Source organism: Leucoraja erinacea, chromosome 15, assembly GCF_028641065.1.
Source record: "Leucoraja erinacea ecotype New England chromosome 15, Leri_hhj_1, whole genome shotgun sequence".
In the NCBI taxonomy this organism is placed as follows: Eukaryota; Metazoa; Chordata; class Chondrichthyes; order Rajiformes; family Rajidae; genus Leucoraja; species Leucoraja erinaceus.
The window spans coordinates 12,135,300-12,152,057 of record NC_073391.1 but is presented as its reverse complement, the minus strand read 5'-3'; the positions used below and the strand labels follow the sequence as shown (position 1 = coordinate 12,152,057).

The window sequence follows — 16,758 nt, the reverse complement described above, 5'->3', positions numbered from 1 at the left end:
TACATAGGCAAGAGCTTCTGGCAGCTTAAAACAACTCGTTGCTGAAACTCTAATCCTGTCTTCTCACTTTACTGCTGTTTTTTTATTTGTTAAGCAAACATCGTGCATCATTTTTATGATAAAGTCATTATCTGGAAGGAAAAGTAGCCCTTTGCTTTTGGTTTCATTCGTTACAAAAATAAAGCAATATTTGACTGAAAGGAATTTCCGGAGCAATAGTTTTTCTTGGCCTATAAAAGTTGTTGGAAAGGTGATTAAAACATCGTTACATTATATTGACAATATTAGTCCTTATACAACAATTACAGACCGTTCTTGTTTTGTTTACTTTAAGTGTATTTAGTACCATGTTTATTAAAGACTTTAACATTTTGCTTCAAAATCATTTTATAGAATATTTTAAAAAAATATATGAAATTGACTGATATTAAAAAGTGGGATTTTTTAGAATTGTGTAAATAATTATTTTATTGATTCTTTTGCATTCAATAGTATTAGACTAGGCTGAAGGTTGATTCCATTGCAATTGAGAAAAGGGCAATCCTTCCCCTGTGCAATAAGCCTTTGATGTTTGTCAGTATGTACGCAGGGTTTTTTTGGGTGTTCCCAATAAGCTTTTTGTGAAAATCAAAGTAGTAATCATCTGTTGCTCTCAGTACATTACATACAATGGTTGCCCTCTGATACGCATGGATTCCTGTTTGCTGGTAATGTTCTCTTTTCTGTTCATGAAGTTCATACTTAAACATTAAGAGTCATAATGTCCAATTTGTGCAATCATATTCCAAATCACTATCATATGTGAAATAAATAGTAAAACTGACAGACTGGTTCTCAGGTGCTTATAAAGGTGCATACTGCATCTCTTATCTGTTACTAACAGCCTTCTGCATTCTACTTTTACAGAGGAGACTGCTTCACATGGTTAACATGGCAGCGAGACTTCATCAAAAAGTGAGTTCCAATGAAAATATCCTGACATACAAGTATGAATCAAAAAAGCAACAACATTACAAATGAGTTCACAAATATAGCAGTATTGTGCTTTTCCCCAGTGTCCAGCAGTCACTGTTTGGTATCTAGTTGACAAGATTGATGCTGCATTGTAAATCTCTGTAGCGCTGTCATGGCTGGTAACAGGCATCAGTGGACCTTTCCCCATCACAAATCTATCTTCTGTTGAATAGAGATTAATAAGATGAAGCACTATTCTTCCATATGTTGAGTTTTACTGCTTCTCGCCCATCCCCGCCCCTTATAGAAAAAATATAAAACAACACAAATAATTAGAGTTCACAGTAGAATTACACCTTCTTCCATGATCAAGCAGAAATCAAGTCACTCAGGTACTGTACTTTTTAGATATTAGCTAGCCTAAGCTGCACTGGGATACAGATGAGCAAGAGAGAATGGTTTATTTTCTGCTTATATATAGCAGCAGAGGAGAAATACCTTGATGCACTCATGTATCAAAATCATTTAAACAGAATCAGGTCACTGTCTTTTCCATTAATGCATAGAGAATGGAGAGTGAGCGAGACCACAGGATGAAATGGCATTTACTGAGTGAAATCAACATTATGAGGCCCTTGCATGAAGTTGTAGAGCCATTTGCACGCTTTATTTCTAAGGTGTGTTAATTCTTACTGCTTGAATCATTGAATCATCCATCATTCTATTTTAGCATTTGATGAATCTATTTTTCTTTTACTGGTATTTTAGCCCAACATCATTTTTTATTGTGACCTTTCCATGAAATAGTGTGCGAGATGTAAACACCTTGTAGATTATGTATTGTATGATATTAATGGGGCGGGGAGTAAATTGTTCCAATTGTTATAATTGCATATCAAGTGTAGTTTGAAGAGTATGGCTTAAAAATAATTACTACTATCCAAATCAACTAATGGGTTTTATTTAAAGTACAGGTCCCGTGGTGTAGATAGACAAGCTATTTTGTAAATTATATGAATGGGGGTTACATTGATGTGCAACTTTGAAATAAAATTATTTCAATGATTCTGGGCAAATTGAATAAATAGAGATTTGTATTTGAATGGTGTCTCATGGTAGTTCTGAAGCTTTAATTTTGATGTGTTGATCCTGGATTATACTTATGCACAGCAAGCTCCCACTGACAATAATGTTGTTTTGATCAAATAATCTATCGTTTTGACATTATGACTAAGATGTTGAGGGTGAGTGGGCAGATGCGTGGCAGATGCAGTATAATGTGGATAAACGCGCGGTTACCAAGGATGGCCGATCTGATAGTGTAGGGCTTTTCTGTACCATACTGGAGTATTGGTTTAGAGTGTAGGAAGGAACTGCAGATGCTGGTTTACACTGAAGATAGACACAAAATGCTGGAGTAACTCAGTGGGTCAGGCAGAATCTCTGGAGAAAAAGAACACGTGACGTTTTGGGAAGGGTCTCGACCTGAAACGTCACCTATTCCTTTTCTCCAGAGATGCTGCCTGACCCACTGAGTTATTCCAGCATTTTGTGTCTATTGGTTTAAAGTTTGTTCTGATTGAGTCTTTGGGGTTGGCACTTAAGCAAGAGCCCAGTGTCTCAATGATATACAACCAATTGAACTATGTGTGAAATATAAAAATGGTAAACATTTTCACCCCATCACTATTAAAAATAAAAAAATATGTGTTGGGGTGATTCTACTGTTTCTATATGGTTTTTTTTAATCACAGTTCTAACATTGTTATTTCAATATTGTACACATTAGGCTATTATTTAGTTTTTTATGGCATGAATTTGCTAATTGTTAACTATTGGGTCAGGGCATTGTAATAGGATCGGATTTCTGTTATTCAAGCATTCCAAAACGACACTTGCTCTGAGCAAACCATTTGTAGGCTTTTATTTAATCACATGTAGAACTCCTGCTCATACAACCGGCTGTCTGCAGGAGTTTTCCATTTTGCAGCATGGAAAATTGATGGTCTGGTGTAGGAAAAGGGCTGGACTAACCATTCATAATGGAACATTGGATGTTCAGAATCACATATATGAGAATGAAGGTGAATAATAAGAAGTCACTAACACTTTGCGTATCGTGAGGTTTGTGTAGAGAGTGCAGATTCCTGACTGTGAAGAGTGTGATAACTGAATATACACTCTGCCTTGATAATACAGTGGGTGGTAGGGTGAAAGTGCTTTGGCAAATGCTGCTGCTTATGTGGCCAGCTTGGGCTTTTATCGGAAATCATTTCCCTCATTTTTTTGGGATCACTGGCAGCATCTTTCGCTAATTTGTTTCCCTTTCTTACAGTAATACAGCAGCTTGAAATTGTAGAAGAATTAGAAATCTTAGTATAGGTTGCACTTCATAGGCTAATTACCGGACATCAGACACCATTGTTCCCTTCCAGGGCTATTCCAAGATGCAGAAAAAAGTGCTAGAGATATGCACCTGAATATTCCTTGCTTTATGTCCTCCAGTGTATGTGAAGATATCATTCACTAAGATGCTCTTCGTCTATCAACATCAATCTGTATATTGGGCAGTCTCCTTCAGACAATCCTGGTATTTGAAATTAGCTTAAAATACAAATATGCTGTATGTATACTGCCTCCATGCTGCCTTTTTCTTTATGTGATTGGTTTCGTATTTTGATGGAGTGGAACCTTATGATGCCCTTTTAGCTGTGGCATTGTGTCGAAAGCCCAGCTGACTTTTGGGTGCCATTGTTATTTCCTTTAGTATTTTATAAAATACAAATCTGCACCAAAATTTGGCAGCCACATTATGCTCCAGTGCAGCTGAATGTTAAACAAAATGAAAGATGAAACCCTGTTGAACAACGTACGATCTATTTGACACAAGGGTGGCACAGAGGCACAGCAGTAGAGCTGTTGCCTTATAGCGCCAGAACCCAGGTTCAATCCCTATCACGGGCGCTTGTGTCTGTAAGGAGTTTGTACGTTCTCCCCATGACCGCGTGGGTTTTCTCCGAGATCTTCGGTTTCCTCCCACATTCCAAAGGCACATAGGCTTGTAGGTTAATTGGCTTGGTAAAATTGTCAAAATTTGTCCCTAGTGTGTGTAGGATAGTGTCGGCGTGCAGGGATCGCTGTTCTGCACGGACTCGGTGGGCTGAAGGACTTGTTTGTGCGCTGTATCTCTAAACGAAACATCAATGTACAACAATTGGCTAAATTGCGGGAGTTTGGAAGGAGTCAGAGATGCACAAGCTGAATGCCTCTTAACATTGCCCTCTGTACCAGGGAAGGTTCTGGTGCCATCTGAATACCCAGGCATTCATCCTTATTTGTCACTGTTGCTTTATATAAAAAAACAATAAGTATGAGGCTATGAAATCCAGCAGCAGAACTGGAAGTAAATTTATAATTAAAAAAGCAGCAAACTATTGAGGTCCCTGTTCGATGGAAGTGCTTTGCAAACTGCGCAAAGTCTGGATAAGCTCAAGAATTTCAGTGACAGGCCTATTATGTATTTTGCATAATATTGAGGATCAAGATGAAATAGTTACACACTCAGTGTGTGAGAGAGCAAACGTGGCAATAAGCAGGTCAATAATTTCACATATAGCATGAAATAAATTGAGATTTTCTCAAATTTAATTGGGTTGTTTACCTCAAAATTGTACATTCCACATCTGGATGATCGAACTTTGGGACCCTTGCATGCCACAATGGTATATTAACTGTTCCACTTTAAAGCCTTGTTTCTAGATATATCATGATTAGTTGCACTTTTTCATTAGTGTCTATGTGCTTTCAGGAAATGCAGATTCTCAAAGCTGTGCTCACAATATTATCATCAAGTAGCCACTTTTAAAGAAATAATAATGTCTGTTCTGCTGAAGCATCATGAGTTAATGAGAATCTCTTAATGGATTGCTTTCCTTTCAGCTAGATTTACTGTGTCAAAACAGGTTTCTGTTTAAACTAGTCCTCAACTGCAGTACATTTACAATTATGAGCGAGTTCGGTATTCCGAAAAATGCAAAGAATCATGGGATTTGTCAAAGGTCACTCACGATAAACATTCTCGGCAACTGTGCTGCTGCAAAAATAGGATGGCCAGTTTGCCAAGAAGTACTTAAAAGAGCAACCACAGTTCTGGAAAAAGGTCTTGTGGACAGATGAGATGAAGATTAACTTATATCGGAGTGATGGCAAAAGCAAAGTATGGAGGAGAGAAGGAACTGCCCAAGATCCAAAGAATACAACCTCATCTGTGAAACACGGTGGTGGGGGTGTTATGGCCTGGGCATGTATGGCTGCTGAAGGTACTGACTCACTTATCTTCATTGATGATACAACTGCTGATGATAGTAGCATAATGAATTCTGAAGTGTATAGATACATCCTATCTGCTCAAGTTCAAACAAATGTCTCAAAACTCATTGGCCAGCAGTTCATTCTACAGCAAGACAATGATCCCAATCAGAGAGGGGGCGCCATCTTGGGGCACGGCTGCTAGCTAGCAGCTGTCCATTTTTTCACTCTTTTCTTTAATTTTTAGTGAGTTTTGTATTTTTGTCTTAGGAGGTCTAGACTTTTTTATATGGAGGGAGGGGGAAACTACTTTCTAGGTGGTCGGAGAGGCAGCTTTTCTCCGGGCTGCAGTTTCGACCCGTCCTCGCGGCCTACCAGCGGGCCTGGAGCGCCGTTTCCTGTTGGGGACCGCCCAGTACCTTCGGCTTCGGTGGCGGCACAGCGCTGGAGCGCTATCGCGGAACGGAGCGGGCGATGCCTTGCCTGGGTCGCCGAGCTGGATCGCCTCGCTGGAGCTCCGGTGAGCTGAGACCGCTGAGGAAAACATCGCGGAGCTGCGGGTTTGTGGAGCGACCAGCTGCGGGTGGCGGCGCTGATTTCAACATCGAGAGCCTGGGATCTCTCGATGAGATCGCCAGTGGTGGAGCTCCAACCGTCGCGGCCTTGTCGGCTTTGGAAGCCGTGGTCTCTGGTAAGGAAGCGGCCGTTCCAGGTGTCCCAGGCCGCTGAGAGGACTCTCCCGACGCCGGAACAACATCACCCGGTGAGAACGGCCTGGAACATCGGGCCTCCGTAGAGGCAACTGTGGAGGCCTCAATAGGCTCGACTATGGGTGAATTGGGGTTGGGGACTGGACATTGTGCCTTCCCTCATAATGGTAACCATTGTGGGGGGATGTTTCTATGTTAAATGATTCTTAATTTGTTCCGTTTTCAAGATGGCTGCCGGAAGGGAGAGTGAACCCTGGCGCGATTAGCTGCCGCTGCTCTCTCTTTGAACTGTGTCTTTGAACTGTGTCTTTGAACTGTGTCTTTGAACTGTGTCTTTGAATTGTGTCTTTGAATTGTGTATTGATGTCTTTATTATTATTTTTTATTTTTTTGTCGTTATTTTTTGTTTTGTTTCATTCTGCTTACATGTTTTTTATTCTGTTACTAAATTTTGTAAGGTGTCCTTGAGACTCTTGAAAGGCGCCCATAAATAAAATGTATTATTATTGTTAAACATATTGCTTAAGCAACAAAGGAGTTTTTAAAAACAAAAAAAGTGGTCAATTCTTGAGTGGTCAAGTCAATCGCCCGATCTAAACCCAATTGAGCATGCTTTTTATATGCTGAAGAAAAAACTGCAGGCCTGGCAGAGCATCACCAGAGAAGACACCCAGCAACTGGTGATGTCCATGAATTGCAGACTTCAAGCAGTCATTGCATGCAAAGGATATGCAACAAAATACTAAAATACTACTTTAATTTACATGACATTGCCGTGTCCCAAACATTATGGTGCCCTGAAATGGGGGGACTATGGATCAACACTGCTGTAATTTCTACATGGTGAAACCAAAATGAGTAAAAATGGCCTTTATTAAAATCGGACAATGTGCAGTTTAACCACATGTGTTTTTTTTCTATTACAAATCTCAAATTGTGGAGTAGTAGGCCCCTCTTGTTAATGACTGACCATGGGTGGTGCATTCTAGTTGTTGGCTGCTTGCTCCAAACCGCAGCTAGAGCAGCGTCGTTTGTGGCTGAAGAAACCAATGCGTGAGTGACAGTCTCTGTCGCAAAGGTCCCATTTGTGTGTGGTCTCTGGTTTGTTAAAGTTGCTGCGCTCCTTTCTGCGTGCCCGCTTGCCTGACGTTGCGTTCAACAGTTTCTCTTCCCCCGTTTTGAGATGTTGGTTCAGGGTACCTCTCCACCTCGTGTGGTCAGCTGCAAGGCTCTCCCAGGACTCCACGTCGATGTCGAGCGCCTTCATATCTCCCTTGCAGACATCCTTGTAACGTAGCTGGGGGCGGCCGATGGTTCTCTTCCCAGATGTCAGCTCTCCATAGAGGATGTCTTTTGGAATACGGCCATCCTCCATGCGGTGGACATGGCCCAGCCACCGCAGGCTGTGCTGCCTGACTAGAGTGTACATACTGGGAAGGCCAGCGTGAGACAGGATCTCGGAGTTGGACACACTGTCTTGACAGGATATGCCCAGGATATGATGGATACTTCTCAGGTGGATGGTGTTGAGTCTTCTCTCTTGCCTGGCATATGTAGTCCATGTCTCACTGCCATACAGCAGCGTGCTGTTGACACAGGCGTTGTAGACTGCTTTGTCTTCACTATCGGCTTTGGGTTGGTCCACATTCGAGTTGTGAGGCGAGCGAGAGTTGTAGCTGCTTTCCCGAGTACAGAGGCAAATAAGAGGCAAATAAATGTGGAGTACAGAGGCAAGTAAATAAATGATGGGTCTTTGTCCCAAACATCTTCAGAAAGATCTTCAGAAATATGCACGCCCATGAATTTGAAGCTTTTGACTCTCCACCCTCATCCCATCGATATAGACAGGTTTGTGGGGTCCTCATCCTGCCTCCTCCAAAATCCACAATCAGTTCTTTGGTCTTACTGACATTGAGAGGCAAGTTGTTGTGCTGGCACATTTAGTCAGTCGATCAATTTCACTCATCACCGTCGATAATTTTATCGGGGAATTTAATATAAGAGGAGAAGGGTAGGGGAGTGTATGCAGACGTTACCTGATATTAGAGAATACTGCTGGCTTGTAAGCTACCCAAGCAAAATATGAGGTGCTGTGCCAACAATTTGCCTGAGGCCTCGCTGGAAATGGAGGAGGTTCAAGACGGAAAGTTCAGTATGGGAAGGGGAGTTCAAATGGCTAGCAACCGGGAGAACCAGTAGGCCTTGGCAGACCGAGCGCAAACATTTTACTTGGTCAATGTAAACTACCCAGTGTAGGTGAATGGTAGAATCTGGGGTCAGGTTATGAGAATGTGGGGATAATAAGTTACAGGGGAAATTGGTGAGCTGGAGGTGGGGGGAGGGGGGGTGGTGGAATAACTGTGATAGACATACACCTGAGGGACTGCAGTGATCTATGTTGGAAAGCAAATTGATAAAGAAAAGGTAAATAAAAGCTACATTTAGATGTAGACAGTGATGATCGTTATGTGCTGTTATTTATTTCTGCTGTGCCCGGATCTGGGGTCAAATGCTGCTGCTCCAAGTTTGCATCTCCGAGGTTACCATGACTTGCCCTATCACCACAAGTGTATGGACTGTCAATACTTTGCACAGGTTTCGGCAGCTTGAATTTTTTCCCAATTCTGTCCTCAATCGGTTTATAATGTATACTTGTACAAGATGTAATGTATACAAAACGTATGCTTGTCCGAGTTTCCAATCTTGTAGAATAATATGCAAATCTGCAGGGCAATATGCAGGAAACGCAAAGTTCTTAACCAAGTGATCGACACAATGTGTTGGAGTAACTCGGCCGGTCAGGCAGCAAACATCTCCGGAAGTGGCAGTGCTGGTGAACGGCTGCGGCTCGCCTGCAGTCTGTTTGTTTTTACTTTTGTGTTGTTTTTTTTGTTTTGTCTAGCGAAGTTTTTGTTTTTTTAGGTTGTGGTTATGTGGTGGTGGGGGGGGGGGGGTTGAAACGGGGCTTGCTGTATCTCCCTTCGGGGGAATGCAACTTGTTTGTCGTACCCCCCTTCTCTGCCTCCGTCTGCGCTGAGGCCTAATGGCGAAGCTGGCGACCTCGAGGCTCCGGAGGCAGCCTGTCAGGACGCCCTGGGCTCGCTCCCGTGAGGGGCTGTGACGCTCCCGTGAGGGCGGCCTGGCGAGGGGCTGAGACGCTCCCGTGTGGGTGGCCCAGCGCGAGGGTGGAACGGCGCTCCCGTGGGGGCGGCCCAGCTCGAAGGTAACGGCGCTCCCGTCGGGGCGGCCCAACTCGAGGGTAACGGCGCTCCCGTGAGGGCGGCCTGACGCAGGGCTGTGACGCTCACATGAGGGCGACCCGGCTCGGGGCTGGAACGGTGCTCCGGTGGCTGAGACGGCGTTCTGGTGGCGGCGGCCTGAGTCCGGGGTTCGGCCGCGGGCCAGTGGACGACGTCGTCAACAGCTGTGTCCGCTGGACTGGAGGGCGGCAGCTTCGACCACCCCGGGCCGCGGTGTTTGAACCGGCCCGTTTGCGGAGCTCGGTGAGCCTCGGGACTGATTTACCATCGCCCGGTGGGGTATCGCCTCAGCGCAGAGGGAGAAGAGGAGGGAAGAGACTGCTGCCCTAAGATTTTTGCCTCCATCACAGTGAGGAGGTGCTTGGTGGACTCACTGTGGTGGATGTTAATTTGTGCTTACTGTCTGTTCTGTTGTCTATTATTGTATTATTGTATGTATGACTGCAGGCACGAAATTTCGTTCAGACTGAAAGGTCTGAATGACAATAAAGGAAATTCAATTCAATGGAGAAAAAGGATAGCTGACATTTAGGTTCAGGATCCTTCTTCAGACTGGAGAAGGGTCCTGACCCAAAACGTCAACTATCCTTTTTCTCCAGAGATAATGCCTGACCCACTGAGTTACTCCAGCACTTTGTGTCTATCTTTTGCATAAACAGTTCTTTGTTTCTACGTCTTTAACAAGTGGCTGGTTTACTTGAGTTGTGGAGGAGTCATTGAGTACGGACAGAGGCCCATCGACCTATGCTGAAGACTGATGTGGATGTCTTTGAAAAGTGGGACAAAATGTTTCCACTGGTGGGAGAGTCTAGGACTAGAGGTCATAGCCTCAAAATTAAAGGACGTTCTTTTAGGAAAGAGATGAGGAGCAATTTCTTTAGAGTGTGGTGAATCTGTGGAATTCTTTGCCACAGAATGCTGTGGAGGCCGTCAGTGGATATGTTTAAGGCAGAGTTAGATATATTCTTGATTAGTAAAGGTTTTGTATTGTATTGTATTTTAATGACCACACAGCCAGTCTGAGGTTATGGGGAGAAGGCAGGAGAATAGGGTTAGGAGGGAGAGATAGATCAGCCATGATTGAATGGCGGAGTAGGCCTGATGGGCCGAATGGTCTAATTCTCCTCCTATCACATGACCTTATGACCTTATAACTGGAGAATGTCCATGCAATCACAGGAAGAATGTGCAAACTGCATACATGCACACTATTGAAGTTCAGGATTGAAACTTGATTGTTGGAAATTTGAAGCAGCAATTCTATAACTAAACAATTGGGTCACCCATATTATGTGCACATAATCAAATGATGTCACAATCGTACTACGGCAGCAGTAGGTACAGGTATTATATTAGTTATTAAACACAACCATGTACCAGACAGGTACTGACCCAGACAGTTCAGGTGTCAGAGGCATGGAAAGGGGTTCGGAGGGAGAGATGGATCAGCCATGATTGAAAGGCGGAGTAGGCTTGATAAGCCGCATGGCCTATTTCTACTCCTATTCCTTTTGACCTTATAACTATCTCCTTGAGTAACCTTGATAAAAAGACCGATGCAAACTTCATTCACTGGGCAGTATATTTTTTACATGACAGTCCAGCTTTCCTCAAGATCCACAGAATCTTACCTACGTATTAATTTTCAACAATTGTATTGTATTTTAATGACCACACAGCCAGTCTGAGGTTATGGGGAGAAGGCAGGAGAATAGGGTTAGGAGAGATAGATCAGCCATGATTGAATGGTTCTTAATACCAGTATTAAGAATAAAGTACTGGTAAATACATAATTGAAAATGACTGAGATTAAGTGGCTCTTAAAAAAAATATCTGCCAAGCACAAAAAGAGGCTAATCAAACAGAATCTTGAAACAAACTTGAATTATTGCATTTAAATCAAAGAGTTTTGTCTCGCCTTTGGATGCCTAAGAGAAAGCTGGTCAGTCATTGTTGCATCTACTAAGGGGCGGTGCGGTGGCGCAGCGGTAGAGTTGCTGCCTTACAGCGCTTGCAGCGCCGGAGACCCGGGTGCAATCCCGACCACGGGTGCTGTCTGTATGGAGTTTGTACATTCTCCCTGTGGCCCGCGTGGGTTTACTCCGAGATCTTTGATTTTCTCCAAAGACGTACAGGTTTATAGGTTAATTGGCTTGGTATAAGTGTAAATTGTCTCTCGTGTGTGTGAGATAGTGTTAAGGTGCGGGGATCGCTGGTTAGCGTGGACTCGGTGGGCCGAAGGACCTGTTTCCGCGCTGTATCTCCAAACTAAACTACTGTTTCAAAGATATCGGAACATATTTTGCATGGGTTGAATCAATTGTTAAGTACAAATTGGAAATATTCAGGGTTGAGTATGCTTTGGACATAATTCTCTGTTTATTTTCAATCATTTGATTTTCTTTTTGTTAGGCTGTGCTCTCTTTAGTATAAAGATGCAACACTAGATTTTTGCTCTTTGGGTTTGTAGCAAGGGAGAAGGTATTTGATCAGTGAAAATAGTTTGCCTACTCAGGATGTGCAATGACATCTATTATTCAGGGAAAATCATGAAGTTAGGAATCAAGAGACTTGAAAAATGCAAGTGAATTTAAAATAAATGATGGCTTTTCACACAAAGGGATATTTTTTCACTTTGCTTTAATGTTGTCTCACACTTTACACCCTATGGGTGCAGCAATTCCGATACCACAATACGAAAGATGATTCTTGTTTTTCAAGTATATTAGAAAGTTGCGATGCTAATAGAATTCCAATATTATATAAAGGGCATGATTGTCAGGTGGCGGATGCTGTGCTAAAATATTTTTCTAATCTTCCTATCATTTTTACAATCAATAGTTCTTCCTTTGAGGTTTTGACCATTTTCAGGGTTCTAGACATCACAAATAAACTCAATGATAATTTTCTGCTGTGGTAATGAAATGACAAAGGTGATTGCGCACTGTATGTATGTAGCTGAAAAAAAACAATAAAATTAATCTGAATTAGCCTGACTTGTCGATGAGAAGTATTTATGATATGTAGCAAAGCAATAGCTGAAGCTGATGTCATTATAGCAGGGAAGCAAGTTATTGCTTTAATGTAATCGTGTTTGAAATATAAAAAAGAGACAATGTTATGGTTTGCAGGTGATTGTGTTTTTGAAATTAAGTTATAGAGGTTTTGATAATTGCCACCAATAATGCATTCAGAATGCAATATCGTTTATTGTGTTATGCCCAATTGCATTATTTTGTATTTTTTATATACTTTTTTTGTGTCAGCTTTGAAGAGACTGTAGTTAAAACAATTTTGCATTCCACTATGTGGTGAGTTTAATACATTAGGCATGGAAATAACCCGTTTGCGTTAATAAGTAACTCAATATATTTTTGTTGAATCTGCTTCTGTTATCAGTTTAGCAGCTCATAAATCCCAACACTAATATTTTAATTCTACTGTTTGTCCAATGCAATACTGTTTCAAAGAAAGAAGGGTGTAGGACTATAATTCTGCTTTTTCTGCCCATGGAAGTGTGCAATGTTTGCGGAAAAAAGTTACCACAACCCATCAGGAATATTGTTAGAATTCAACTTATTGAACCAAGTAAAACATTGCTGTATTTACAGGATCTGAATAGTCGTCTTGTGATCGTGGAGGAAGGTACAGGCATTTGAGATTAATTTGCAAACATAAATTCAAAAATTTTGAACCCAGAGAACTGATTGCAAAATGCCAAACCAGCCGTGTATAGGAATATTTACCCGATGGGCAGATGGCTTGTGCAATCAATTAGAAAAGAGCTGTTTTCACACATGATCAAAATCGGACACATCTTTGTATTGGTACCCTGCCTAGTCTCACACTCCAAATGATCATTGCCTCCCCCTAACAATCAAGGCTGTGTAGATTTCAGCTCTCCAGAATCAAATGCATTTTACCAGTGTTTTTCTTTCATTTGAAACTCTTATATTTGACAAATGCTCTGCATATGAGGACACCCACCTTGTATATGTACCTGTATGGAGGATGTAAATGAATGAATGAATGAATAAGTCTATTGGCCAGGCATTCACATACTGCTCAGCTCGCAAGTGACAACATGACACACAGTGACAATTAAGAATGACACATAAAAATTAAATTAAACATTAATAATAAAGCATTATCGATTAAACATGTGAATTAAATAAAATACCAGAGCAAAAGGATGCTACAGATTTGTGGTTATTGAGTAGAAAATCGTGCGGGAAACAAGCTGTTTTTAAGCTTCCTGGCGAGCGGGCAGATACACAATTACATTGAGACATTGACAATTTGTCTTCAAAGTTGTATTTATTATTTGATGAACGGGGCCTGATTTATTTTGATCAGAAATTAATATTAACTAACTTAAATCTTTCATTTGAACTTTACAGCTGGCATCACGTTATTAAATATTATTGAACACAGTACAGGTGCACAACCTTTTATCCGGTGTTCCGGAAACCGAAAAACTCCGAAAACCAGCCATTTTTCCAGGATGTGGTCTGCACACCAAAGCTCGCGTTTGGCGCCAAACTTGACCCGAAACGACCCACGGTCAACCCAGGTCTGTACTACTGTAGCGGCTGCCTCCTCCCCGGAGACCGGGGAGACACTTAAACATCTGTAAATCGTTGCTTAAATGTTAGTCAGTTAGTTTGGAGGGCTTTTATGTGAAGGGGGGGTGAAGGGGTAAACTTTAATTCTTAGTCCCCTACCTGGTCGGAGAGGCGGGGAGCGGTCAATGCCTTACCGGGTCGCCGTGCAGTAAGCTCCGCAGCGCTGTGGCCGCCAACTCCCAGCTGGGGCTGCGGGCGTCCGGCCGCGGGCGGCGCCGGTTGTAGCTCCGACCCCGGCAACTCTACCCCTGGCTGCGCGGCGCTCCAAATCCACCGGACGCCCGCAGCCCCAGCTCTGCGAATGTTGGGAGTCGGCGGCGTCGCAGCGCTGGGATACCAGCGGGGAGCGGGCAATGCCTTACCGGGTCGCCGTGCGGTAAGCTCTGGAGCGCTGTGGCCACCGACCCCCAACCTTTCCGGACCTTGGACTGCGGGCGTCCGGCCGCGGGCGGCGCTGGATTTGGAGCGCCTCGCAGCCAGGGGAAGAGTTGCCGGGGTCGGAGCTCCAACTGGCGCCGCCCGCGGCCGGACGGAGCCCCCAGCTCCGCGATGTTGGGAGTCGCCGACCAGGTAGGGGACTAAGAATCAAAGTTTCCCCCTTTACCCCCCTCCCCCTTTAGCACCCCCCACCATCACCACCACCACATAAAATCCCTCCAAACTAACTGACTAACATTTATGCAATGATTCCCCGGTCTCCGGGGAGGAGGCAGCCGCTCCAGACTTTTCAAGCCGCCCGCGACCTTCCTAATCTACGCTAAAAATCTTCCATTCGGAAATCCGAAAATGTCCGAAATCCGACAAGTGCCTGGTCCCAAGGCTATCGGATAAAAGGTTGTGCACCTGTATCGCTAATTTGCGAAGCCGATTAAGTGTAATTTTACATATTTAATTTACCTCATTCTGTTCCATTGTGCCTATATTAATGTTCAATTCAAAAGATCTATAAGTTTTTATGCCAAATAGAACTCTATGTAAGATCAACCAAACATATTCTTTAATACTGTAGTTTACAAAATGCAGATATTGTTTTAGGTTCACTGACCAACCATAGTTGTGTATGGACATATAATAATAAGTTACTTATGGGATTGGAGAACAAAATGGATTAACTAAATTATGGATAGCAGTGGAAAACTTTGAAAGTGCAGGTATAATTTATTGCTATTACTAATTCATGTGCAATTAATTTTAGAAACTGAATATTGATGCATTTGCCTAACATTTTAATAACCTAATCGACAATTTTAGCAAGCGACTAACTGGAAAAACATCCTAAATCACAGTAAATATAAAATTAAAGAAAATTCGGCTGGTGTTTATTCATGAAATTCATTTAAAGTTGATTAGAAAGTAAGCAAATTATTGGATTATCAGTTAATGCTGTTAAGATAGGTTAAAACAATAATGTTTTCAAATCTAGTGGTCCTTGGACCAATTTTACTTTAGTGAAGATCAAATCTGCCTTTTATATTGACGTTATTGAAAATGTGTACATCTTTATATTGGTTTCTTGCCTAGTCACAAACTCATTACAGTATAAAGATTGTGGCAAAATCGATACACAACCCTATTCCTCAATTAGCATCTAAACTATTTTTCAATTGGTCATATAAATACCATCAGAAGAGCACTCATTTTGATTGTCGAAACAAGGAACTGCGGATGCTGGTTTACAAATAAAGACACAAAGTGCAGGAGTAACTCATTGGGTCAAGCAGCATCCCTGGAGAACATGGGTAGGTGCCAATTCAGGTCGGGATCTTTCCTAACACGCTGAGTCACTCCAGCACTTTTTATCACTAATTTTGATCGTTTTGTTTTGCCTGGTAAATGCATTGGAGCCAATGGTGCATTGCCATTGAACTGCATTGAAATTGTTCTCATTGTAACACAAACATTGAAGCACTGATGTGTCCTTTCTTGGTTCCCTCACTTCACCCGAGATGTGTATTGCTTGTTACGGTCCAGTTTCATGGATGCCAGGTTGTTAGTATCACGTCCAACTGACCATTATTAATATGTGGGTCTTGATATTTGGTGCCAACAGGCTGCTTGGCACGTATGTGTTCCAGAGCAGAGCCCAATTATTTCACAGTTTAGCATCCACGTTTGTACACACTCTACATGTGATGTTAGGTATGATCCATTATCTGTATATATTTTGATCCATTCGGAATGATACCAAGACCATTTACAATGTCCCAATCATTATTGTAATTAAATACATTACGATCAATTTGTAATGGCTAAAAATTAATGTATTATTTCAATATTTGACTCGAACCTTTAACCTGGTATTTGGTTGGTACTTACTATTTAATGTTGAGTAACACCCTAATAGACCTAACTACTGTTGTACTTTTGTGTATTTATTGTGTCTGCTATTGCGGGAGTGCGGCGTAGGTTTACAAGGTTAATTCCCGGGATGGCGGGACTGTCATATGTTGAGAGAATGGAGCGGCTGGGCTTGTGCACTCTGGAGTTTAGGATGAGAGGGGATCTTATTGAAACATATAAGATTGTTAAGGGTTTGGACTGGCTAGAGGCAGGAAACATGTTCCCGATGTTGGGGGTGTCCAGAATCAGGGGCCACAGTTTAAGAATAAGGGGTAAGCCATTTTGAACGGAGACGAGGAAAAAATTTTTCTCATAGAGAGTTGTGAGTCTGTGGAATTCTCTGCCTCAGAGGGCGGTGGAGGCAGGTTCTCTGGATGCTTTCAAGAGAGAGCTAGATAGGGCTCTTAAAGATAGCTGAGTCAAGGGATATGGGAAGAAGGCAGGAAAGGGGTACTGATTGGGATGATCACATTGAATGGCGGTGCTGGCTCGAAGGGCCGAATGGCCTACTCCTGCACCTATTGTCTATTGTCGTCATTTTCAATTTGATATTTACTTGCA

General features: G+C 42.4%; 1 protein-coding gene across 4 annotated transcripts in view; it reads left to right on the top strand.

The window, feature by feature from the left end:
* The window catches only part of mgmt (O-6-methylguanine-DNA methyltransferase), a 434,918-nt gene that overhangs the window by 46,745 nt on the left and 371,415 nt on the right, over positions 1-16,758 (top strand). For all 4 annotated transcript variants that reach the window (XM_055646685.1, XM_055646687.1, XM_055646684.1 and 1 more), the window contains exon 2: positions 907-954. In XM_055646685.1, coding sequence (XP_055502660.1) covers positions 922-954 — 33 coding nt within the window. In that variant the 5' untranslated portion in view covers positions 907-921. The remainder of the gene's footprint in view (positions 1-906; positions 955-16,758) is intronic.